Raw genomic sequence first — 26792 nt, 5'->3', positions numbered from 1 at the left:
TGTTCTTAAAGGAACTTCTGAGCCCTGACCTCAGTCAGTATCAGTTCCAGGGAAACAATTCAAAGTTCACTGGAGTCAGCAGGGGTGATCTTGACTGAGGTCAGATTGAGGAGAGGCTGCCCGCCCCCGGGGGGGTCAGTAGCTGCCCTCACTCTCTGCTCAGTCCCACCCTGAAGGAGGAAGCTCCAAGACAGCCCGTGTGAAAAGGCCTGGGGGTCCTGGGCGGGGGGTAACAGAGCAGCAGCCTTCGCTCGGTACCCTGCGGAGGGGACCCTGGCTCTCAGGCAAGTGGGAGACCTGGTTCCCTAGTGGAAGCGGCACCGCCCCTGAGTAGCTGCTTTGGAATCAGTCACCAGCTGACCGCCACCCTTGACTGTGCTCCCTCCCCAGGGACAGGGTTTGAGGAGAAAGAAGAGTAGGCAGGAAGAGGGGTTGGTCTCTGTTGATTGCCAGCATTAGTAATCCAGACCCCTCCTCAGGAAAAAAGTTTTCTCGTCTCCATTTGCAGTAGTCAGCCCAAGTTAGGTTTCTCATGATAGGGAGGAATGGGCTGGGATGGCTGAATAGGACCAGGATACAGAGCCTAGATGAGGTGACAAGGCCCCACAGGCGCTGGCCTGGTGTAGCCTAAGAAACCCACCCCAGGAATAGGACTTCACAGGTGTGGGTGGGCTGGGAGTCCCAAGTCCAACCGTGGCTGTGTGGAAAATGTCTGGAGGTTACACAGCTCCCTCCTCCAGAGCTTGAGGGCTGGTCAAATTCAATCCGACCTTGGGGAAAACCACTTGCTCCCCTGCAGGACTGAAAATCCCCAAGTGCTTGGCGCAGGCCTGGCTCAAAGCCCACGCTCACCAAGGCCACAAAGGGAGTCAGTGGCAGAACCCGCACCCAGGACTTAGGTTTCTCCTCAGATTTCTTCCTATTTTACCTTATGCCACCCCTGGCGCAGCTGGTCAGGAACTGGCAGTTTCGCTTCTCAGTGAATGGGATCATGCAGTGGCCCTATAAAATCCTGGAACTCCACAGGCAGGTTGCCAGCCAGCAGCGATCTACTCAAATTAGCCACTCTGACTTTATAAAAACTCCCAGCATAAAATATAAATGAAGGCACGAATAAAACAAGATTGGCTATGTAGTAGAACTGTTGAAGCTGAGTAGGTGGGAATTTGTTCTATTTCCACTTTTTGTGTACGTTTTATATTTTCCTTGAAAAGTGTTTTAAAATGTTGAGTTTCCCCCAAAATTAAGTCCTGAAGGACTACACAAGTTCCCATAGCGAAGCCTTAAAAAATACTTTCTCCTAGTTCTTAGAAGTTTCAAATGGAATGGGGGGGAGGGGGGTGGGTGTTGAGACAAAGACAAGGCCAGGAGAGGCTTGAAGGTCATGGCTTCGATTACCCAGGGCACCAGAACTCTCTCCTGGAAGCAAAGAAATGCAGTAGATGGATCTGACCTGTGGTTAAAAAGACTAAGTCAGAGGAGGTCCTCTCCAGAAGAACAGGCTCCAAGAGTCCATGGGAGGGCTTCCCTGGTGGCGCAGTGGTTGGGAGTCCGCCTGCCGATGCAGGGGGCACGGGTTCGTGCCCCGGTCCGGGAGGATCCCACATGCCGCGGAGCGGCTGGGCCCGTGAGCCGTGGCCGCTGAGCCTGCGTGTCCGGAGCCTGTGATCCACAACGGGAGAGGCCACAACAGTGAGGCCCGCGTACCCCAAAAAAAAAAAAAAAAAGAGTCCATGGGAAAACAGCGCTCGCTCGGGACTGCACCACCCTCCAAGAGCACAAAGAAAAATTCACCAGAATTGTTTCTTCTTTATAAACACAAGTACATAATGTTTATTTGAAATTCCAATTTATTACAAGTTTACCCTTTAATGGGGCCCTTCCTCCTTAAAGACAACTTGAAAAACAACAAAACTCAGGTGTCACTGAAGTGGGAACACGGAATTCTCACTGTTAACAAGAACAGACTGGCTCTAGGGTAAGAGGCAGGGCAGGTGTCCGCGGCTGGGATTGTGAAATTGTAACGTCAGTGCTAACTCCAAGCCTGGGGGAGCCAGGATGGTAAACCTATCCAGCAGCCCCTGGAGCAAACCCCAAGGAGGCAAGGAGGCCAGGGGACAGGATCACACCTTGAAGTTTCACTTTAAGAGGCTTTAATTCTCAGGGTCTGTGAGCTTCAATCCCCTTGGTGGACTTCTTTTCCCTTACTTTAAATAGGTACAGAAGAGCTTAGGTGCTCCCATTTTTCCAAATTCAAAGCTGACAGAAAAGGAAATTAAACCCTGTTTTGTGTTTTTATCAAAATCTGCCATAAAAGGGAAAGAAGACTACAAAGTTCTGCCTAAACATAACTACTAGTGCTAGACTCACTGTGGGAAGGGGCCGCGGAGCCCCTCCTCCTGCCCTCCGCCCCCCACCCCGGCACTGAGCACTGAGAGATTCAGGTTCCCGGGGATCCTGAGTCTGAGGCCAGAACAGCACAGCAGGGGCACTGCACACAGAGGCGGCGGAAACAGCCACCAGGGCAGGCAGAGGGATCGTCCATGACCAGCTCCCCACTGCTGGCCCTGATGAACCCCAACCCAACTTCTCTAAAGGAGAGACGATGGGCCGAGGGAGGAGACTGGGCAAAGTAAAGCAAACACGTTATCATATAAACTGTACTGTACATGTGCCAAAGCAAGATGACAGAAATATTTTTACAAGATGTTCTTTATACAATATCACTGCTGAAACAAGCAACTTTTAATAACTAGAAAAGTCAATTTAAAAAAAATTAAACAAAAAAAAAAAAAATTAAACATTTAAATTCTTCCTGCTTTTCTTCTGCTCCCCTAAGAGCTTGTCTGGTATGTGGGTGGGCTGGGCTCCAACACCCCTCTGGCCAGACCCATCAAAGTAAAGGTTATATGCATGGTTACAAGCAGGGCTCCAGTCTCTGAGTGAAGTGCCTTAGGGTTTTTTTTCCAGGGGGCAAGGTGGGGCGGGAGCGGGGAGAGAGCTGTCACGAGGAAGGGGAGGGGTACTCAGGAATGGCTACAGGACATATCCCTTTACTCTGCCAAGATCAACTCAACAGACCACAACTGTTTCATGATGCTGGTGAACACAGAATTCTGTATGGCACTCACTGATACCATCACCTGAGAGGGAGGGAGGGAGAGACAGAGCACAGGCTTAAAGAAACAAGACTGTGTATAAATATAGATTAAAAAACCCAGTTGGCCTGATTACCCTTCATCCTTCTACGTAATACAGTAATCCCTCCCCTAGAGACCAGAGGGCTTGGCACTGTTGTGGTGGCCAAAGTGGGAGGGACCTTAGGAAAGAAGAAAGAAAAGGAATTGGGTTCACAAGAAAAGCCATACCCTGGGACTCTTCCTGGAAACTCTCGGAAAGGGGGGTTAAGGCCATCTATCCCCCACAGTATTTCTGGGCAAAGACCACCAACCCAGTATTAGGCTCTCCAAAGTGCTCTGCTTGATTAAGGCCCATGGAGAGTTTTGGAGACACGGCACAAGCTCGGATGACAGGCATTCCTGGGCTCCCCGTGACCTCCTCCCTTCCACGTTCTTCTCCAGCGTCCTCTTTCGCCTCCCTCCCCCCTCCCTTGCTCTCTCCCTCGATTCCCCCGACCTCAGCTCCCTTACCAGGGCCCCTGCCTCTCTACTTCTTCTGTCTTCGTCCCCTGGACTGTCCAACAGGCTCTGGCTCACTGTCCCCTTCATCTTCAGCAAGCCGGTCAGGAAACTTCTTACGTTTCCTACGGACATATGGGTGGCCAGGAAGATGTTTATGCAACAGAGCCATCAGACACTGTTCTGTCTTCACCATGCAGTTTAGGACATGGCTGCCTCGGCAGTTGTAAAGCTCAGCGTTGGTAAACACTTGCTTCATGTCAGTAAGAAACTCCTGCACAGAGCGGTAGCTCCCACAGGAACATTTGTTCTGCATTGTCTGGAAGTCCATAGGGTGGGTGATCACGTCATAGTAGTCCTCAGCCTCATCTCTGGTCACGGGCTCCCTGTGGAGAAGAACCAAATGGGGAGATAAGCGCAGCACTGAATCCAATGGACAGAAACCTTGTTATCAAACCATCAGCCCCAGAACGCCCACCCTGCTGAGACCAGCCCACTGGCAGACAGAGCAACTGTGTTCGCTTGCACTCAGTGCGGGCTCTGCTAGTCTGGAAGCTCATTTCCCTGCCACTGAGATGTGTCCTCGGGGTTCAGCTGCAAGGTTGGCCCTACTCCCCTGCGCCTGAGGCCACGGAGCTCACCTGAAGGGCCAACTGAAGCGGTACTTCACGATCTTGTGGAGGATCTCTTCACACTTCTGCAATTCCAGGCTTTGCCTCCGGGAGCTCCGCTTGGTCTGAAGTACCTGGCGCCAAAGAAAGACGACATGTTATTACAGGTCTGAGAAAAGAAGAGTGGACAGGGCAGGAAACGCATATATCTGCTTAACACAGAAAAGAAAAAGGTCAATCATCTTCTCGGAGCAGAGACGGTCAAAATCATCTGAATTGGGCTTCCCTGGTGGCGCAGTGGTTGAGAGTCCACCTGCCGATGCAGGGGACGTGGGTTCGCGCCCCCGGTCTGGGAAGATCCCACATGCCGCGGAGCGGCTGGGCCCGTGAGCCGTGGCCGCTGAGCCTGCGCGTCCGGAGCCTCTGCTCCACAACGGGAGAGGCCACAACAGTGAGAGGCCCGCGTACCACAAAAAAAATAAAAAAATAAAAATCATCTGACTTGCACGCAGGGAGTGCTCTCAGCAGGGGGCACTAGCCCACCTGCCTCCTCCCTGGTGGACGGTGAGCAAAGCAGTGGAGGACATGCAGCAGTTGCTGTATTACAGCAGTCCTGCCAGGGGCCAGCTAGAGAGGGCCACTGTCACCAGGACGCTAGCCCTCTGAGAGCAGATGGACCTGGGATTACGGTCACACTGCGGATGAGTTTAAACAAGCAACTGCAGAAAGCCAGGTGGGTTATGGGGACCACCCACAGCCAATTTTGTGGGGGTGGGGTGTCAGAGGGAAGAAAAGCAAGAGGTACAATTCCTTTCCTGGGCTCTCCCCTGCAGGCCTGCAGCAGCTAAGTGGCTAAAGAGAAAGGGGCGTGCCTCCCTTCCAGGTGGCAGGAACAGGCCGTGACTCACAGAAGTAGGGGCACAGAGTTGAAGGGGTTAGGGCCAGGCACACAGGAGGTGCCTGCAATGCCCTTTGAGCACCCTAACGGCTTGCTTTATGCCTCCAGCCCACCTCCAACTCCAATTTAATCTGTCAAAAGAAGCAAATTTTCAAGAGCCTCTTTCTGTCCTTTAAACTTCAAGTGAAACCTAAAGTAAAACCACTAAAATTACATTGGTTGAGGAGCAGAGGGAAGGGTAATGTCCCTCCCATGACAATTGTCGGCAAAAGACCCAAGAGTAAGTGAGGCTCCAACATTGCTGACATTCCCACAACGGAGACCCAGCCCCTCTGAGCCATGGGAGACACATGGATACTATTTTAAAATCCTTAACAAGTCGCAGGCTGCCTGTTAACTAGAGGAGATGTTTGCAGGCTGCAGCAGGGGAATGCCGGACATAGCTGTTCCCGGAGGGCCTGCTGCCTCGTTTGCCTACAGGCCCATCCATCTGCCTCATCAGTCTCCAAAGTTAGGGAGGAGGGAGCAGAGGGGAGGCTCCCACCTGCTGCCTGCTGAATTCCTCATGCTGGAGTGGGGGATACGAACAGAAATGCTAGAGGGCAGATGATACATAATTCTTACCAGCTCATCAACCTCAGCCTCGTCTACAGGTGGCGCCTTCGGCCGAGACCTCCTGGTAGGATGAGGCTTCTTACCTGGTCGTCGGCCTGGCCTTGCTGCAGGGGCGATGACACCCTGCTTGCCCCGGACAGTCTTTCGAGGTCTCACTGAAATAAAAAATACGCATTCAGAGCAGACCTGAGGATGAAGGAAGCATGCCCATGGAAGGGGTGATACTCTGGACAAGCAAAGCAATGGCTTCCTTTGGTTAGGAGGTGCTCTTGCTATCCGTCTCCTGCCGACCTCACAGGACACTTTCAGGGCAGCAGTAGCAGATGGAAGAATGGGTACTTTTCAGCAACTGCCAAAGACCTTTTAAGAGTCTCTTCAGAAGGCCAGTTCCTTTAGTACATCCACTCTCTGTCCCCACCCTGTTCAGTTACTCTCAGGAATGAGGGCCTGGAAGGAATCAATTGTAAACTGACTCACTCAGGAGAAAAAGCCACTTGCTGATGGGTCTGCCTGGGAATTCCTTCAGCCCAAGCTCAGCCTGACAACGCATGTATTTACATGTAAGATGGAATCTGAGTGTGGAACAGATCCTGTTTCATAATTCCCAGAGTTATCCTATACTCACCACCACAATCTTTTCAGAGAAAAGCTGATACTTATGTGAAGTACTTATGTGAAGTCTGCCTCATTGAATCCAGTTTAAGGCTAGCCCAGTCCTGCTTTCTGCGATTTCTAAAAACCATAGACAGTAGGCCCGGCCACTTCCACAAGAGACCTGCTCGGGATCCCACAAGAGAGAATAAAAACTACAAACGCACCCGAGGCTGCCTGTTTCTCAGGTTTACAACAGGCGCTCAATGTCAGACAAACCAACATTTCTCAATACATCTTCAGGAAACAACGCTCCATCAGGATTAGCTCAAGGCTGCTCCACTAAGCAAATTTTCCCCTGGAAAATGGGGAGGGGCAATTTGGAGAGAGATAGGGGTATACGGAGGCAATGATACAGAGAATCAATAAACAATGTTTTATATTCTACTTCCAAACCATGATGACCCCTCACTGACTATTTTAGGTTCTCTAAGTTGTAAGACTAGGCGAGGAAGAGAGGGTAAGGAGCTGATGCCAAGGATGAAATGATGGATGCAGGGAATAGCCACCGGCCCAGGGCCTCGAGTTGCACTAGGGAACCACATCGTTGGTGGCCTACAAGGCAGGGTAGACAAGAAGCTCTGAAGTTCCAAACACTTCCTGGATCCTTCTGGTAGACAAGGCCCTAGAAACCTCCAGAGGGAACAATTCCCTGGAAAGAGGAATAACTTGAAAGTGGAAAGCAACCATTACTTGGAAAATAAACAAAATCAGTCCATTGCTATATTTAGAATTTGTTCCCAGACAACCATGCATCCAAATCACGACTCTGGCAGTACTCCGTGGTCTCTCTGTAATGCAGGGTTAATGGACTACTTGCCTCCTTACCCAGATACCTGAAAAGTCATGCCTTGGGAAAAACAAAAGGAGCCCTAGAGGAATGAGAGAAGTGTAGGTGTCCCAAATTAAAACCCTGCAGGATCGGGGAAGACGGTAGCAGGGGTGCAAGCCCAAAGTCCTCAGGTTTTGACAGCACCAGTACAGTAAGCACCAGGAATGCCAAACGTCCTCTCCCTCCTTTTACAGCAAGTACGACTGTCCAGGGAGTTATGATCTTGGGAACTGTACCTCTCTTGAAAAGCTCATCAAAATCTTCTGTCTGTATTAACCTACAAAGAAGGGTATATTTTGCAAAAAGGGAGGCTGTTAAAAGGCTCAACTACAGGACTTAAGGTTTAACAAAAATGACACGACTCTCAAAGCCTCAAGAAAAACGAACATGAGAGACTGAGTCAACAAGGTGAGCTTACGTGATGAGGCCTTTTCCCCCTACTGACATCTAGAGAGAAACAGATCTGAACCTTCCTAAACAACTACACCTAAACCATGGAAAAAAGTCTTCCCTTTCCAACTAGCAAATCTACAGCCCTGCACACTACAGGTAAGAGAAGAACCACTGCAACCACAGAAAAACAACTTCTTTAAAAGCAACACTGCACCAGAGGCCAAAAGAACTGCAAGAGACAGCAATGGGCCTAGACCCTTGTTACCCCATCCTCACGCTGAGGGGCTCAGAACCAGCAGACCTGTCATAAACCAGACCTGGGGCCTTGAATTCCATGAAATCTTGGACCAAGTGGATCTGCCAGTTTGATGTTCTGAGACCAAGCCACCCAACCTCCTACTAGGAAGGTAGTTAACTGGCATCTTGAAAACCCATTTAAAACATGGCAGCAGTTGCCCCTCCACCACAACTTGTGAAAAAAAGAAGACGGCACGATGGCCTTGTTGGGTTATCTACCGCCAACCCAGTCTTTCCAAGTCAGCTTAGAAGACTGTGAGGTTAACTATGAAAGAAACTGAATACTTACGTCGCAAACCAGCCACCTCATAATCTTCCTCCCCCTCCTCCTCATCCTCTTCTTCCTCTTCGTTGCTCTCATCATCTTCGCTGTCCTCAGAGGCAGACTCTTCCGTATAATTCCTGTGGGGGGAAAGACACTTGTAGAGAACACGGATCTAGGCCAAAGGGGTCCTAAGAAAGGTAAAGTCCCACATAAATTGTGGCAACTTTTCCCTCTTCACAGACTAGACAGATTTCATGCTAAGGGGAGGGAATGTGAATCTAGGCCAGGACACAGGAAGCAGAATGAAAACCTAAGCTTTAACAGAGTGTCTCCTCTATCAGGCCCCAAACCCTCTGGCTACGATACTAATGGCAGCAAAAACCAAGACCAAAATGCAACCCCCACCCCTCAACATACAAAACAAAACTCTGTTCCTTCTGTCTCACAAAAACAGCCAGATAATGTAACATTTCAGGTATTAAAAGTTGTCCCCAGTGCTGGGGTGGACTGAAAGGATAAACAGCCCAGACAGGTGTTACTCCACCTTGATGGCCCCCTTCCAGGAGCTGAAACAGCTTGCAGATGACCATAACATCAAAGCACTGGTAATCCCAGCTCAGAACAGCTGGTCCAAAGCCTCACCATTTCAGAGCAGCAGCCTCATCTCTCTAAGTGTAGCTGGAATGGAGTGAGAAATAACCGAGTAATGCTGTTAGGCAGGGTCAGGATCAAACAGCTCTGACCTTTCAAAGAGACACCAAGCCAGACTGCTACAAGCTGCTCTTCTACAACCTCAAATTTCAACGGGGAAAACAACGTTATTAACTTTAGCAAACATTAGGCATCTCCTCTTTACAAGGCCCTATGTTTGGCCTTACTGGGATGAAGATGAAGAACAAAGCACCACCTCTACTCTCAGGGCAGAAACAATCTCATAGGAAGACAGCTGTGGATAAAACTGACCAAAAAGGCAAGATGCATCAAAAAACAACTTTGGACATGGAAAGCTGAACTGGAACACAGAGGAGGAACAATTAATCCTAAGGATGTTTCCAAAAAGCAGTGAAATTTTAGGTAGGCCATGGTCAGTTTAGCCAGGTGGGAGTTCTGGGGACAGGGAATATTCCCAGCTGGGAGGAAAGCACAAGAGGCAAGGATGCACAATGAACAGCCTGTAACAAGCACACAAACATGGGAACAAGGGCTTATAAAAACATCAGCTAGTATTACATAATGAGAGTCTCAAAAGCTAGGCTAGTGAGTTTGGACTTTACTCTAGAGGCAGGGGGAAGATCGAAGTTTTTGAACACAACAGTGACATAAGCAAATCTTTGTCTTATGTAAACCATTCTGGTATCACCATAAAAGCTGGATGGATAAGAGGGAGGAAGATATGAGGTAGAGCTGAGAAGCCACTGAAGGAGCCCAGATGAGAGATGGAGAGGGCCAAATGACAGCAGGGACCATGGGGAATGGACATCAGGATGCTGACTCATTAAGACATCTAGACACTGAATTGATAACATCTGGCAAGTTGAATGAATATGGAGACGGGGGAGAGGAAGACACCAAGTTGACACCAAAATTCTAATCATGCTAAGGAAGGAAAAGTAGGTACAGGTACGGAAGGTAGTGAGTTTCAGGATTTTTAGCAGTGACTGGCTGCAGAAGTCATCACAAATTAAGAAGTGGGCGAAGTGGAAGCAAACAAAGGATATGTTATTTGAGAAGAACGTATGACCAAGAAGACATAAAACACAGCTGGTAATGAAAACAAGAAATGTCGACAATTAAGCTAAAATTAAATCAGAGCCCTTTGAGCCCCCACTGTAATACCTTAAATGATGGGGCTCTGCACACAAAAGATGAACTTAAAGCTCCTCAGCATCATTCAGTTTGAATGACCCAAGCTCAAGTATAACAGCTATTTATTAATTTATTTGTTTTTAAAAGAAGAAATTCTCACCTGCCACGGGAGTTGCGCCTGGCAGTGGCAGGCTGGCAGGCTGGGCACTGCCATTCACCATCTGGTACTTCATAGAGGGCCGGCCTCAGACAAAACAGGTGGAAGGCTTTATTACACTCGTCACACAAGATCAGCTTGTCATCCTCACCTGCAAGGAGATAAACTTGTACAGCACTGTAGGGAGTGGGGCAGTAGTCAGTGAGCTGTAAGGAAGAGCTGCTCAGCCTCAATTAACCCAATGGAAGAACAAACATCCTAGTACACTGCTACCCCATTTTAAAAAAACGCAGTCATCTTCTGAAAAGAAATGTAGCATTAACTAGACTATAGGTAATTTAGGGTTCAGGTCTTCTAACTTATATCCCCAAATCTTCTCCGGGCTGGAAGACAACAGTTAACATTTACTAGGAGATAGCAAAAAATCAAGCAGTAGCAGGAGATTTTTGCTTCCCCTGTCCCACTAAGAAACGAATCTCCCATGAAGTATTACATTTTTTGCCCTTCCTCCTCCTCCCCGATGACACAAATGCTTCCCAATTCATATCTGATATTGTTCTCCTAAGCCATTCGGTTTCCCTACATTTGAAAATACACCAAACCAATTTAAATGATAACTTCTCCTCTCCAACCGTCATTCTACATCAGTTTTTAGAGCAACTGAATGATTTTACATAGGTCTTTTCATCCTTGTAAAGTAAATCACAAAACAGCTTTAGCCACTGAGAAGTCAACCACTGGGGGGCTTTTAGCCATCTAGTTCCTTTTACACATAATGGGGCTCTAAAAGTTCTCAGCATTAAACAGTCCAAATGCTTTGCTCTGTAGGATTCCATGCCAGAAGGTCCAAACCCGACTATTCTTCACAACGTTCAAATACTGCCCTCTACTGGTAGCACCCACCTTACTTCATGGATGAGTAAAATTAAGAGATAATGAGAGATTTAAATTTTTAGTTAAAACTAATTTGTTCCCTATAGAAAATCTAAGAATTGGCGAGATCAACTGCTCTTATTTTATACTCAAAACTGAGGCACAAAGGGCCTGCTGTGATTTGCGAGCGTGTGACTTTAACGACTAGCATTTTATGGGCTTTCAGGAGAAGGTAAAATCTGGACCACCACCACCACGTTTAAAAGTTGTGTACACAGAATTCTTGAGGGATAAAAGATCTTGGAAATGGAAGTCCTAGTGCCTAATACACTCAGATAAACAACTCTGATTTAAATATACCTTTCTTTCGACAAACTTTGCATCTAGCATTTTCTGCTGACATATCCCATTTGATACAGGCATCAAGCATCCCAAGTAGAACATGCATTCTGGAAAAAGTCTGAGCTTCACGGATTGCTGTCTTCCATTTTTCCAGAGCAGATGCGACCTAAACAGAGACCAAACCAGGCCAGCATTACTACAATGACTTCAAAGACATGAAATGTGGATTTTTCACATAATACTGACAGTATACACAGAGAGAGGACTACAACTAGGTAAAGATACGAGAGCATCCTGATACATTCACCTCCTAGAGCTCCTCTGGTCTAACCCATTTATCTTACAGAAGAAACCAAGGCTCGGAAGGGTGGAAAAAAGTTGCCAGAGGTCACACAAAGAATTCAAGGAGGGGGAAATGACTAGAAACATGTCACTTCTAGTGAAATCCACTTAAAGATTCAGTATCATTTAAAAGCAGGAACACTTGTACTGTGTAAATAATGCTAATATGCAACAATGTCATGTAGCTTGGTCAGTAAGATTATCAGTTTCTGCACTAATATGTACCATAATCCCAGATTATAGGGCCAAGAAATAGTAAATAGTATCTATAAAGCATTCTATAATCCTTAAAAGTATTAAGTACTGATATGAAATATTCTCTTGACTTTATCACCAACTTCTAACTTAAGTGAAATCTGTAAAGTCCCAGGGGTTGGCCTGATTTCATTCTGGGCAGTTACTCTCAGCATAATCCACACTGTCTCCACTCTTCATCAGAAAATGCAAATTAATTTAGAATTAGCAAAGTAAAAGAGAATGGAGAAAAATGTAATTAGGAATTTTCAACCCTCCCTCTATAAAATATACATTCTGAGGAGGAACAAAAATGCCATTTTAGGATAATTCATTTATTTGTATTGCTGTTTTATTAATTAAAAGGTGACTTTTGGGGATGTTTTCAAAGCACTAAAAAAGCATAAACAATTAGGTGAGCATCCATTTAAACAAATGCCATTATAGGGGACATCATTCTCAGACAGTCAGAAAATACAACAGAGCTGGACAAGGTAAAGCTTCGGCAGTATACCAGAAGCTGAGAGACTAGGTTATCTCACTCTCATCTACCTTGTGGAGGTCATACTGCTTAACTCAGTCATGACTGAACTAAAGTTAGCCATGCTGGCTACTTTTATTATACAACCTGGCTAGCTCTAGCTAACTGACAACAGCACTGCTTGGTTTCACTGCCCTGTCCTAGGCAAAAAGCCTATTTTAAGTAATAGTCTTCCTCCTTTAAGAAAGGCCCGTTATCCCTGAAAGGCCACAGCTCAATTTGAAAATGAGCTGCCAAGGGACAAAGACAGTTGAGCTACTTCTGAAGCTGTAGTGTGAGAGTTCAGGGAGGGGACCAAAGGCTGTCTATTCCCTTTCCTATAGAAACAGAGAACCACTGAGAGTCTTGTGTGTATAAATTTATGAATAATGAGGATAAGTAACAAACACATCGAAAAAATCTATTTAAGAGGCTGCTAAAGTTCTAATGGAAACTGACTCATTCCTTACTCCAACCTGCAGTGAAGATATTTCAACATCTGCCTTTGAAATACAATTTCCTTCCTTCCCTTTTCAGAGCTCCTCAGTAGGATGTGAGATCTACAATCACAGGTGCCTTGCAGGTCTTCTCCCCTAATGTAATGGAGAGCTGACATATACGGTACCACAGATTCTCTTACTGTAATAATTAATGCAAATCTCTTCATTCAGTGGAACATATATTTAAGAATTTCAGGTTTGGTTCCTAAAAGAGTGTTACTGAGAACACTCAATTAGCCAAGGAATGGTTAAAATGGGCTTTGCTGTCCTCTAGTGGACAGTCAGATGCAACAAAAGCATTAAAAAAATCATCAGTTGGGCTTCCCTGGTGGCGCAGTGGTTGAGAGTCCGCCTGCTGATGCAGAGGACATGGGTTCGTGCCCCGGTCCGGGAAGATTCCACATGCCACAGAGCAGCTAGGCCCGTGAGCCATGGCCGCTGAGCCTGCGCGTCTGGAGCCTGTGCTCCACAACGGGAGAGGCCACAACAGTGAGAGGCCCGCGTACCACACACACAAAAAAAATCATCAGTATACAGTACTGCTTTTTACTTATTTCCTATAAATTATAAAATCTGAACACCTAGCACATGTGGCCTCATTAAAAGAAACAAACAAAAATCTGAAAGAGGGGCTTCCCTGGTGACGCAGGGGTTAAGAATCCGCCTACCAATGCAGGGGACATGGGTTCAAGCCCTGGTCCGGAAAGATCCCACACGCCTCAGAGCAACTAAGCCCGTGTGCCACAACTACTAAGCCTGCGCTCTAGAGCCCATGAGCCACAACTACTGAAGCCCGTGCGCCCAGAGCCCGTGCTCCACAACAAGAGAAGCCACCGCAGTGAGAAGCCCGCGCACCACAATGAAGAGTAGGCCCCGCTCGCCGCAACTAGAGAAAGTCCGCGCTCAGCAACAAAGACCCAACACAGCCAAAAATAAATAAAATAAATTTATATATATATATATATATATATATATATATATATATATAAAACTGGAAGAGATCTTGAGAATAAGCTTATTTAGCCTCATTTTAAAAACAGATTTACTGATATAATTTATATACTATCGATAACAAGTTCCCCCTGTAAAGTGTACAGTCAATGCCTTTTCATATATTTGCAGAGTTGTACAACTATCAACATAATCTTAATTTTAGAACACTTTCATCACCCAAAAAAGAAACCTTGTCATTCCCCATTCCCTACCCTAACCCACCACTTCCCCGGCCCTAGGCAACCACAATCTTCTTTTGCTTTATAGATTTACTTATTCTGACATTTCATATAACATGTGGCCTTTTGTGACTGGCTTCTTTTACTGAGCATAATGTTTTCTAGCTTCATCCACATCCCAGCATGTAACAGCAGTTCACTCCATTTTAACTGCTGAGTAATACATCCATTTTATTTATCCATTCATTAGTTGGCAGACATTTGGACTGTTTCTGCTTTTTGACTATGCTGAATAACAAACACTGCTATGAATGTCTGTGCACATGTGTGTAATGTTCATTTATTATTTTTCGTGAAAAGAAAGTTTGCCCAAGGTCTCACAGCAATTTAGGGCCAGGTCTCCCAATCCCCAATCCAACGCTCCTGGCATTATACATTAGATCCTGTTTTATCCACTGAGTTATCCATCTAGACCAGCCTCGTCTCCAGCTAGGCTCTAATTTCGAGGGCGAAAACAATAGGCACTCAGATTTTAAAGAACATCTTAAGTAGCCTCCCACTGCACAAAATTCCAGTCCAGAACATTAAAAACAAAACAAAAAACCCCCACCATATCGAAGACTTTTTAAAAACACAGGAACAGCAGCAAGATAAAGTTTTGACATACAACACGGTAGCATCAAGTAAATATTGTTTTGCAGTACTGCTGAGAAGCTGGACACACAAAGCTGATGAAAAAGTCAAATTCTTTAGCATATTTAAATGAAGTTGGGACCTAGTTAGAAGTGGTAGAAGTGCGTATAACAAAATCAAGGGGAAGCCACCTTATGTGCAAGTCACCATTAATCCCTTTACCTAACAGTAAAAAGGCAATATATCTTGGCAAGAATATAATGAGGCTTCAGACCATATTCTTCCATAAAAGAACGTTTAAAATGGAAAAACAGATAATCAGGGACAAATGCATCCAAAGCAAAAAGAGAGTCTAACAGAACCCAGGATTTGGCCAAATTATACGTCTTTCCCATTTAATGCAAGAAAATGAAAAAAAAATTAAATATTTGAAATAATTGACTATTACAAAAAGGGATTTGAGAGATAATCTACTTTTTCAAATAAGGAAACTGAAGCACAGATTAGGGACTGATATTAGCTCATGCAACAACCTAGTGCCAACTGAAAAAACCCTGGCCCATGCTAAGTGGAAACCTTCAAAGCAAAGGACAGTGGAAAATTTCAGAGCTGTGGCAAGGCTGACCTTTGGTGGGGAACTGCAGGGCATGATGCCATTTTAATGGAGAACATTGCTGAACTACTTAGTAGGCAGCCTAATTGATTTTCCAAGAAACTCTTCCATGTTTTCCATTTGTGTACTGTGTGTCTGGGCCTCAAGGTTAAATCTGCAAAGTGCTCATATTTTCCTCCCCAATCAATCTAAGAATCGTCTCATATGACAAGCTAAAAAGAGGTTACTTCGCTATGGGGTTAAATACTAAAAAAGAACTTAAATGAGAACTCTACAGCTACTAGTTCCCAATGAGAAGAAAAATGTTATTGAGTCAAGAAATGGCAAGGAAAGATCACATCAAGAAAAATACTAGGACTTCCCTCGCGATTCAGTGGTTAAGACTTCGCCTTCCAATGCAGGGAGCCTGGGTTCCATCCCTGGTTGGGGAGCTAAGATCCCACATATCTCCCCGGCCAAAAATCCAAATCATAAAACAGTAGCAATATTGTAACAAATTCAATAAAGACTTTACATGTGTGAAATCTCTGAGTCTATGCCATGAATTAATAGTTAAACGTTTACCTAACTGAATCTTAGTTCTCTACTCACCTCTGACCCAACATGTTCTTTCCTGTATCACATATCACTCTTGGCCTCAGGAAGAAACCCAGGGGGAACATGACAACTATGTACGACTACCAGAGGAGCTTTAGAGAGTAAACTCATTCTGTGTAAACTCAGAGGGCAAAACAAGGACCAGCTGTCAATGATGAGAAGGCAATTTCAGCTCAACCTAACAAACATTATGCCCACCCCCCTTCCACAACCTAATTAATTTCTACCTGTTCTTCAAAAATCCAGCTGATAGATTCTCTTCTCTGGGAAGTTCTAAGCTGCCCTCGTATCCCTCACAGGAGAGCCAAGCACTGCTCTTTCTCAACATACTTGTCACTCTACTCCAACCATCTCTCACATTCAGAGTTCCTTGAGAGCAAGGACTTCCGGCTTCTACTTATGATCAAAACCCCCAGACTTTTGCACAATGACTGGCACAGGCAAGCCTTTACCAGATGTTTGTGAAAGAAAGGAAAGGAGGGAGGGAGGGAGGGAAGTCAAAAACAAGGGAAAGTATTCCACTGGATAATGGCTGGGACAGCTCCCTTAATGTAGTATTTTCAAATTCTTTTCTTCACAAGTAATCTTAAGCAGAAATCTAATACACAAAACAGAAAAAAATGGAGCTGCTAATTATCCTAAAAAAGAAAAACCAGAGACAGCATAATGTTCATCAATAAGGAATTAGGATGTTAAAAAAACAAAACAAAACAAACAACAACCAAAAACACCCAAATAATACCAGGATGATCTATGCGGACTGACAGAGCGAGAGGACAGATGCCTAGGATATGCTGACGAGTGAAAAACTGCAGAATATTATGCAGAGGGTTCCATTCTGTAAAAATCCAACAAAACTATCTTTGTATGTACACAGAAACACATCAAACTATTAAAGAGTGATGTCCTTGGGGGGGGGGGGGGGTGGCAAAACTAAAATGGGAATTGTCTCATATTGTATCTACCTCTCACATTTGATTTACTTACAATGAGCTACTTCTAAAATAAAAAACCCCAGAAAACTGGATTATACACATACAAAAAAATGAAGTTGGACCCTTACCTTATACTATATACAAAAATTAACTCAAAATGGATCAAAGATCTAAATGTAAAAGCTCAGACTATAAAACCTATAGAATAAAATACAGGAGGAAAGCTTCATGACATTGGATTTGACACCAACAGCAGAGGCAAAAAAAGAAAAAACAGGTAAGTTGAACTTCATCGAAGTTTAAAACTTTTTGTGTCAAAAGACACCATCAACAGAATGAAAAAGCAGGTAATTCCCTGGCAGTCCAGTTGTTAGGACTCTGCGTTTCCACTGCAGTGGGCAGGGGTTCAATCCTTGGTCATGGTACTAAAATCCCACGTGCTGCTCGGCACGGCTAAAAAAAAAAAACTGAACAAGCAGCTCACGAAATGGGAGATTATATTTGCAAATCATGTATCTGATAAAGGATTAATATTCAGAACATATAAGGAACCCACACATCTCCCCACCCCACCCCCACAAAGAAATTTAAAAATAGCCAAATGACGCAGAAAGACATTTCCCCCAAAAGATAAGCAGCCAATAAGCACATGAAAAGATGCTCAACATCACCAATTACTAGGGAAATGTAAATCAAAACCACAAGGTAGGGCTTCCCTAGTGGCACAGTGGTTGAGAGTCCGCCTGCCAATGCAGGGGACATGGGTTCAATCCCTGGTCCAGGAAGATCTCATGTGCCGCGGGGCAACTAAGCCTGTGAGCCACAACTACTGAGCCTGTGCTCTAGAGCCCAAGAGCCACAACTACTGAGCCTGCATGCCATAACTACTGAAGCCTGCGTGCCTGGAGCCCGTGCTCTGCAACAAGAGAAGCCACCATAAGAAGCCCGCGCACCGCAACGAAGAGTAGCCCCCGCTCGCTGCAACTAGAGAAAACCCACGCGCAGCAACAAAGACCCAATGCAGCCAAAAATAAATAAATAAATAAATAAAATAAAAATTAAAAAAAAGGTGGAAGTGACCCAAGTGTCCACCGATGGACCAATAAACAAAATATGGCCTATACACACAATGGAATATTATTCAGTCTTAAAAAGGAAGGAAATTCTGGCATATGCTACAATGTAGATAACTTTGAGGAAGTTAAAAAAACCAGTCACAAAAGGACAAATACAGTATGATTCCACTTTATATGAGGTACCTAGAGTAGGCAAATTCATAGACAAAGAAAGAAAATGATGGTTGCCAGGGATTGGGCAGGAGGGTGAAATGGGTAGTTTAGTGTTTAAAGGGCATAGTTTTGCTTTGGGAAGATAAAAAAATTCTGGAGATGGATGGTAGTAATAGTTACAGAACAACGTGAATGTACTTAATGACACAGAACCACACATGTAAAAGTGGCTAAGTTGTTCATTATGTATATTTTACAATTCTTAAAAGTTTAAAAACCACCACCTTTTAAAAAAAGGAATTAGCTCTGGTAAAGTGGGAGGGGGGACTCTAACACACTATCCAGCTTTACAGGCAGGGCTGTGCTCCACAGACCAGTTTGAAAACTACAACATTTGGAGAAAGCGATAAAGATCAAACACTGGCTAGGGAACAGTGCTTATGTAACTAAAAAGCATAGGGTTAGATAATTTTAAAACCAGATCACATACTTCTACGCAGTCATAAAACTACATCTTCATTAGCTAAATACCTTTGCTTCCTCTGCCATTTTTTTCTCTTCATCCACCTCTTCAGTCTTTGCTGAATCTTCACTTTGGAGTTTTCTTCTCTTTTGCTTGGGAGCCATGAAGCCTTGGAGAAATTTCTTTATGACACTGGCTTGAAGGGCAATCACACACTCGCCAAAATCCTTCAGTTTCTCTAGTGAGATCACCTACAGAAAAAGATTTAAAAACCAGACTGAGTAAAAGGCCAAGAGAAAGATGAAATAGACAATCCTCGATTAAATTCAAATCAACCTAGACCCAAATTGGTCACATAACATTAATTTAACTGGGTTCCTCAGTTCAATGGATGGCTTATGCATTTGAAAGTAGCCGACTACTTGGATTTCCCTGATGAAGGGATCCATGGGAGGCTGAAACTTGCTCTACTTAAAGGAAGTTACTGAACTCATTCATACACTCAGTGACTGAGTGCCTACTACGTGCAAATGACAGTCTCAAGGCAAAGAAAAACTGAGAAGGAAAGTAAAAATTTACCAACCTAACAGCTTACAACCTATAAGCCAGATAATACATTTTACATACTTGATCTCATCTAAGCCTCACATTTATTTTATGGATGAGGAAGCATAAACGAAATCACTTTGATCCAAATCATGCTCTTAAGAACTGAAACTACCTTCTCAGTCACACAACACATGCCAATTAAAAAAATACCATTTTAGGGGCTTCCCTGGCGGTGCAGTGGTTGAGAGTCCGCCTGCCGATGAAGGGGAAGCGGGTTTGTGCCCCGGTCTGGGAGGATCCCACATATCGCGGAGCAGCTGGGCCCGTGAGCCATGGCCGCTGAGCCTGCGCGTCCGGAGCCTGTGCTCCCCAACGGGAGAGGCCGCAACAGTGAGAGGCCCGCGTACCGCAAACAAAAACAAAAACAAAAAAACCCCCCACCATTTTATAACTACAAAGAGAAACAAAGAATGATGATAATCCAACGTTAGCAAGGTATGGGCCCGGGTTTGGCACAAAGTAGGTTATTGATAGATATTTACTAAATAAACAAAAAAGTAACTGTAATGTTTGAAACAGGTGAAATTCTTTTGGTTGAGTAATTCCTAAAAAAAAATCTTTAAGAACAATAAGATGTTTAAACCTTTTTCCCAGGTAATGTACCAAGAATTCATAACCAGACTAATGAAAAAAAGTTACATATATAAGATGCATATATAATTTGTTAATTCTAATAGCAAAGAAATAGAAATACAAAAGTCTGGCAGTAGAAGATTTACGATATCAACTCCATGTGTTATTATGTACCCCAAAGTGACATTAAAGATTAAAAGAAATGGAAAGTATTTATAAATGAGGGAAAATTGGAGGGCAGTGGGAGGTTCAACTGCTCATAAAAATCACACAACTATTAACACAGTTATAATGCAAATGAACAATTTGAAAAGACAAATATTAATGTTTGGAGTTACGTGGACTTTATTATTTAAAATTAACAAAAAAATTTTTACAGTGATAACTCATGGACAGTGTTCTCCAATCTTTTCTCCAGCTTTGTTACCTAAAATCTAATGTGGAACACAGGGTCTCTTGAACTGTTTCAGCTATAATATTTAAGGGTCCTTAAGTACAAAAGTGCCTTCACTGAAAAGTACCTGTTTAACAGCATGAGTGCTGCCGAACACAAGTATAACTAAGCTGATCAAGTATAGAGAATGAACAAAAGCAAGATACACAAATGTTTCATACCTTACAGCACAGGCATCACATGGGAATGGACAGGTACATGGGAATGGATAGGTTAAATAATGTTATATGACTAAGACTCCAGGACTAGTTTTCATTCAACTTAATAGAAAAGCTCTTTTTGAACAAAGGTTCTGAGCCAAATACTAGATTTTCCTGGATACCAGCAGAATATAACAAAGGAAAAGTATCATATGTACATAGAGAATTTAGGGTTCCACATGTGTCTTTCAAGACAAATGCAAATATGATTCCCAGGGTCATCTAGGAAAGTCAAGAACAATATCAGGGAACAATTCCAAATCGAGTTTCCATGAGTAACATTTCAAAGGGTGTTTTCCTTATATTCTTACCCGAGCTTCAAATTCTGATGTTTCTTCCACATAACCAAGTCCTCCCTTTTGTAACCTTGTTGCAACTTCAATGAGATCACTACGAAGGAAGTTTAAAAGCTCCTGGTTGCCATCACAGGATTTTAGACCCAAATTTGGCTTCCGGGCCAGATGAATAGAATGAATAATGTCCTGGTACCTAGAAAAGTTGAGGCAAAGGGGAAGAGGAATAAAGGAACTTTAAAAAATGGTCTATTAATTTCAATTACTTGAATGACATGTTTTATTTCTAGAAGACTTATTTAGATCCTTTTCATCTCTCATTTAATAGTCTCATGTTTCTCATACCAAATTTCAAATTTCTCTTATCCTTGATTCATTTAAAAAACACACATTTTGTTCTGTATATGGTAATTCCAGCATCTGAAGTATGTTTCTTTACCTAGCTCTCATTCATGGTAACTGGTTTGTGTGGTTTTTTTGGGGTGCTTATTGTTTTTTTTTTTTACCAAGAGTTTCTTGATATTTTATCTGTGGAAATTCTTTGAGGCCTGGTTTGAAGTTATGCTCCTCCAGGGAGAGTGTGCATCTGCTTATGTTAGTTGCCAGAAATTGCTACCAACCGGAGACAAACTTTAAATCGTCTGCCTGGATTCTTCACAACACAGAAGAAACATGAATTTGAGCTGAAAACCTACACAAGGACCTTCAGAGTTCACTTTCACACTGAAGATTAACCTTTTGAGGTCACAGTAATAAAGACTCTAGTAAGACTCTCTACCCTGGATTCGCCATAAGCTTCACTGTTGGCTTCTTACACCAAAAACTAATGTTCAAGGTCATCGAAGTTGAGTACTAAGTTCCCTTTTCATGCTTAATAATAAGGAGTTTTAATATTATTTTCCTCTGACTATACATTGTGTCTCACTGGTGTTCTTATAAAGGATTCTGCTTTCACTGCCTTCTACCACATAATTTCCCCTTTATTTTCTTCTTTGATCTAAGTGTTATCAAGACAGGACGATTCTGAATACAATTTTAATTCATTTATACATTAAGCAGTGGACCAAAACCAATGATGTACCCATTATCACTCTCAAAAGTGTCTCAAAATTGCAGAGTATGTACTGAACAGTATTTTCCTTCTCTCCTCAATTAAACCTAAATTCCAGCATGAAAGCATGCAGATATTAAAGGTGGCCTTAAGGCAAAACCTATCCCAGTTTTGATAGAAACAACTGCTAGAACAGGAGGGACACTAGCAAATCTAGACGGCACTGATATTGATGCTAATTTTGTAGGCAGGTTTTTTTGTGTGTGGTTTCTCTTGGAGATATAATTCACATAACATTAAACTCACCATTTTAAAGCCTATACGTTCAGTGGTTTTCACACTTTAGAAGCATCAAAACTACCTAATTCCAAAACATTTTCATCACTCCATAAAGAAATCCCATAAGGGTTAGCAGTCACTCTCAATTCTCCCCGTCCCTCATCCCCTGGCAACCACTAATCTATTTTCTGACTATAAATTTGCCTACTGTGGGTCTTCCCTGGTGGCACAGTGGTTGAGGGTCTGCCTGTCAATGTGGGGGACGCGGGTTCGTGCCCCGGTCTGGGAGGAGCCCACATGTCGCGGAGCGGCTGGGCCCGTGGGCCATGGCCGCTGGGCCTGCGCGTCCGGAGCCTGTGCTCCGCAACGGGAGACACCACAACAGTGAGAGGCCCGCCGTACGGCCAAAAAAAAAAAAAAAAAAATTTGCCTATTGTGGATGTCTCATATAAATGAAATCACACAATATGTGGCCTTTCTATGTCTGGCTTCTTTGACTCAGCAAAATGTTTGCCCACTTTCTAGGATATTTCATTACTTTGTTCCTTTTTATGGCTGAATTTATGGATATACCACATTTTGTTTATCCATTCATCAGCTGATGAATATTTAGGTTGTTTTCATTTTTGGTGCTCCTCTGGATACCGACAGAATACTTCTGAATACCAACCAATGTGGAACTGCACTTACAAGGCTGCCTAACTACAATCAGGCTCTCAGTCTGGTGTATGGCGTGTTAGTCAATGAATAATCCTGCTGTCTTGTATATACATCGTTTAAAAGCATACTTTTCCAAACAAGCATGAGGTGTCCAGAAAATATCAAACAATGGGACTTCCCTGGTGGTCCAGTGGGTAAGACTCCATGCTCCCAATGCAGGGGGTCCAGGTTCGATCCCTCGTCGGGGAACTAGATCCTACACGCATGCCACTTAGTTCTAAGAAGCCTGCATGACACAACTAAAGATCCTGCATACCACAACTAAACAAGCCACAGCGAAGATCCCACGTGCTGCAACTAAGACCCCGCGGAGCCAAAATAAATAAATATTTTAAAAGAAAATACCAAACAACAAGAACATAAAAGAGTTACAGACTTTTAAAATTTTTACTTAAGCTTTTATGGATAAACAACAACAACAAAAAACCCCCTAAGGTATGTATAATATCTAATGCTGAAGAGGAGATATGAGGAGCGAGATGAAAACCCTTACCTCTTCTCTAGTCTCTCTTTAAGCTGACTTTCTCTTATTCCCTGAGGGTGAAGGCAGTTTAGCAACTCATCCAGTTCCTTTTGACTATCACATAAAAACCTGTAGGGGCAAAAAAACAAAAACAAAAAACCAAAAAAAACCCCTGTTAACTCTGAAAAAAAAGGGAAGAATCAAACATTAAGAAAGGGATCTAGGATTGGTGGTGGGAGTTGGGAAAGCAGAATTCCAACCTTGCTCAGAAGTAGAACAATTTACTGTTTCCATGAGACCTAATGTTAACTTTATCTTAGGACACTGAAGCCAATGTTTCCTACTAAAACTTAATATGCGGGGACCTCCCTGGCGGTCCAGTGGTTAAGGCTCCGGGCTTCCACTTCAGGGGGCATGGGTTCGATCCCTGGTTGGGGAACTAAGATAAGATCCCACATACCGCTCAGAGCAGGCCCAAATAAATAAATAAGCAAACAAACAAACATATAAATAAATAAAAAGTAATATGAGACAAATTTTATAAAGTAAATAGGCACACTTGTCCATATCCCTTTCACAGAGTAAAGTTATATCAAAAAATAAAAGACAAAAGGTCATTAAACTAAAGGTGATCACAGCTAAAGCAGTTAATGCAATCACAAAAGTAGAAGGGACCCTCTCAAAACCTAGCTCCCTGCCTAAAAGCAGGATAGACACAAAGGAAGATTAATGGCTATATTTACAATTCCTTTTCTTTAATAAAGATGAAAATCCTAAATACTTCTATTGCCAAGCAGACTGAAAGGCATTTCCAATGCTATGTAAGATCTATCATATAATATACAAAGTTACATTACAAGGAAAAAATAAAATTCTAAACCTTAAAACAAACAGATATATTCTTATAAAAAAATCAAGTCTGCCTTTAAAGCAATGAGCTTACAGATCCAAGAAATCAAAATCACACAAAATGCTCTTAATAGATAATCACTAACTCACTGGGTTTCACTATATAAATTATTTTCTTAACATTGAAAAAGAAAAAGAAAGAGCAACCAGATGAATGCTCACATTACCATAGATTCTGTCCCTGTTTGGGTATAGTGGTCTCTACAGCAATTTCTGTAGCTGGTCCATGTTGTGTGTTCATGCTTACATTTTTGCCTAGGTTTGCTTTCTTACCTAAGAAAAATTTATACATTAGGCTGAATATAGTACATACTCAATTCCTAGTTTCAAACCTAAGCAGTACACAGTGCAAATTCAACAACCAATAACACATATGCTGCCTCTTAAATATATCCACAGGTATAATAGATGCTAATTTCTCTTAAACATCTTACATACAAGCACATCATCTGAGACAGTTGCTCTCTATACAGCTGAACAGGCGAAGTTTAAGACTATTACAAGTTATTGCAATAGAATGGAGAGAGATGACTAAATGTCTCAGAGCAAATAAATAATCTGTTCCTTGTACGTGATGCTTAGCACAAAGGCATCTGTGGTGAAGTAGACACAACTGAAATACATAAACTACTACAAACTTACCCCTGGAGGCTTCAAATATCAAATATGATTAGCTTTTTTGTAAACCATCTCCTGTATACTAATATATGACATTACTATAGATAGATCTTAAGCCTGTATTTGAGGCCTTACCTAATTCTACAATTGGTTCTCTCCCCTACTCCCCTTCTCTCCCCTTTAACCTGCAGCATCTTCCCTGCAATACTAACACATAACCTTGTTTAGTCTTTTCAGTCAGGTAATTCTGAAGAAACTCTGCCATGCTGGAACTAGAAAACATGAAGGAACAACATCCACCAGGATGCTCTAGAAGTGAAGAGATGTAGATGCCAGTCTTCTCCTGAGAGCTGTAACTGTGTGGACCTGATTTCTGAAAATAGCCATTAAGCTTCTGAGACATAAAATCACAGTCCTTCATCCCACTGGAATCTCTCTCAAGTCTGAAGATCCTAACTTCGTATTTACTGCCCTCACCTGGTTATTTACAAAGTCTACCAAAACTAGACTTTTCTACTAAGTACTACAATCTAACAAATAACATAATTCAACAAGAAAATGCCTTAAATTTGAAGTTTTGGGCTATATACTAATTTCCTTATTTAATGATTCTGTGAGTTTAAAAGTTTGGGTTATGAGTTTCTCTAAAATGAAAGAAAACTACTTTTTGAGAAGCAATTTTCATTAGGTTATATAAAGTACAGCTGGAAAGAAGCTTATGTATAATCTAACGCAATGGTTCGCAACAGAAAGCCATGCTGCCTCCTAGAGAACATTTGGCAATATCTGGTGACATCTGGTTGTCACTAATGGCATCCAGCGGGTAGAGGCCAGGGATGCTAAATAACTTACAACACATAGGACAACCCCCCACTACGAAGAATTATCTGGCCCAAAATGTCAACAACAGTGAGGCTGAGAAAACTTGATCTAACCTAACCATCTGGTATTTTTAAATTAAAATTTTTTCTTGGGGGGGAAAAAAAGAAATATATACATATATACACACACACACACACACACACACACACTCACATACACACACGCACATCTATGTATAGGTCAAGAAAGAATATATACACACAAATATCTATATTTAGAAAAGTACACTTTTCTATTTTACAAACTGAACATACTCATGTAACCAGAACCCAAGTCAAGAAGAAGAACATTATCAGTGCCCCTTATGACCCTTCTCAGTCACTTATTTCTAGTTACATATTTGCTGTGTTTCTCCTCACTAGAATTTTAGTTAATTGACATTCAGAACCTTTTATGTCTTGTTTGCCATCTTGTATCACAGCACATGAAAAATTGGTTGGCAAATAAGAGATGCTCCATAAATATTAAATAAATGAATTTTTAAAGTGGAGGAAAAAAACACATAACCACCTTCTTGGCCCCTTACCTCAATTCCAGCCCTTGAAGTACCTACAAAGAGACTTCAAAGGAACAAAGTTTGAATATAAATCTAATACCCAAACATCCTAACATTCAAGTTCTTTATCTTTTCACGCTATGCCTGGAACAAAGTTGATAATCAAATGTTAAGTTTCCTTCCTTCTGCTATGCATGTCACATCTTCCCACCTCACTCAAATAAATCTACCTAAGAAGGCAATAGAGAAATTTAGAAAGTGAAAAAAGTGACAGAGGAAAGACAGTCTTAATATTGACCCTACTTGAGCAGGGTAAACTAACTAATAGATATACATACTACGGGGACAGTAATCCTCATCAGGAGAGTCTGCATGGTCTTTTCGGTGATGGCTGAATCGGTAGTCAATGCTGTCATGTACCCAGCCTTTCTCAATGAACAAACCTGGAACTTCATCTGAGAAGAGCCAGTATCTACAAATCACAACCACATATTAATGTGTTAGTGAAAGATCATGAGCACAGAATGACTTCATTGTTGAGGAAGATGATTACAGAATATCACTGAACATTCAGCAGATACAAATCCTAAAGTAAAGCACAGAATACTAAAATTTTGGGAATTTGAGAT

The 26792-nt window shown here is 42.9% G+C and overlaps 1 protein-coding gene across 2 annotated transcripts in view; it reads right to left on the bottom strand.

Annotated features, from left to right (window-relative positions):
• Positions 1-2712: 2712 nt before the first annotated feature.
• BAZ1B (bromodomain adjacent to zinc finger domain 1B) overlaps positions 2713-26792 on the bottom strand; it is a 65413-nt gene continuing 41333 nt past the window's right edge. Inside the window, exons 9-20 of one of the 2 annotated variants that reach the window (XM_032604202.1) lie at positions 26502-26635; positions 24335-24440; positions 23289-23387; positions 20764-20941; positions 18685-18867; positions 11397-11544; positions 10167-10314; positions 8225-8337; positions 5772-5917; positions 4280-4383; positions 3651-4024; positions 2713-3143 (exon numbers count right to left, since the gene is read on the bottom strand). In XM_032604202.1, coding sequence (XP_032460093.1) covers positions 3667-4024; positions 4280-4383; positions 5772-5917; positions 8225-8337; positions 10167-10314; positions 11397-11544; positions 18685-18867; positions 20764-20941; positions 23289-23387; positions 24335-24440; positions 26502-26635 — 1717 coding nt within the window. In that variant the 3' untranslated portion in view covers positions 2713-3143; positions 3651-3666. Of the gene's footprint in view, positions 4025-4279; positions 4384-5771; positions 5918-8224; positions 8338-10166; positions 10315-11396; positions 11545-18684; positions 18868-20763; positions 20942-23288; positions 23388-24334; positions 24441-26501; positions 26636-26792 lie in introns of both variants that reach the window. The other variant, XM_032604201.1, reaches the window with a different exon arrangement.

Source organism: Phocoena sinus, chromosome 15 (assembly GCF_008692025.1).
Source record: "Phocoena sinus isolate mPhoSin1 chromosome 15, mPhoSin1.pri, whole genome shotgun sequence".
Classification (NCBI taxonomy): Eukaryota; Metazoa; Chordata; class Mammalia; order Artiodactyla; family Phocoenidae; genus Phocoena; species Phocoena sinus.
The sequence above is the reverse complement of the archived record's forward strand: the minus strand, read 5'-3'. Positions and strand labels throughout refer to the sequence as shown.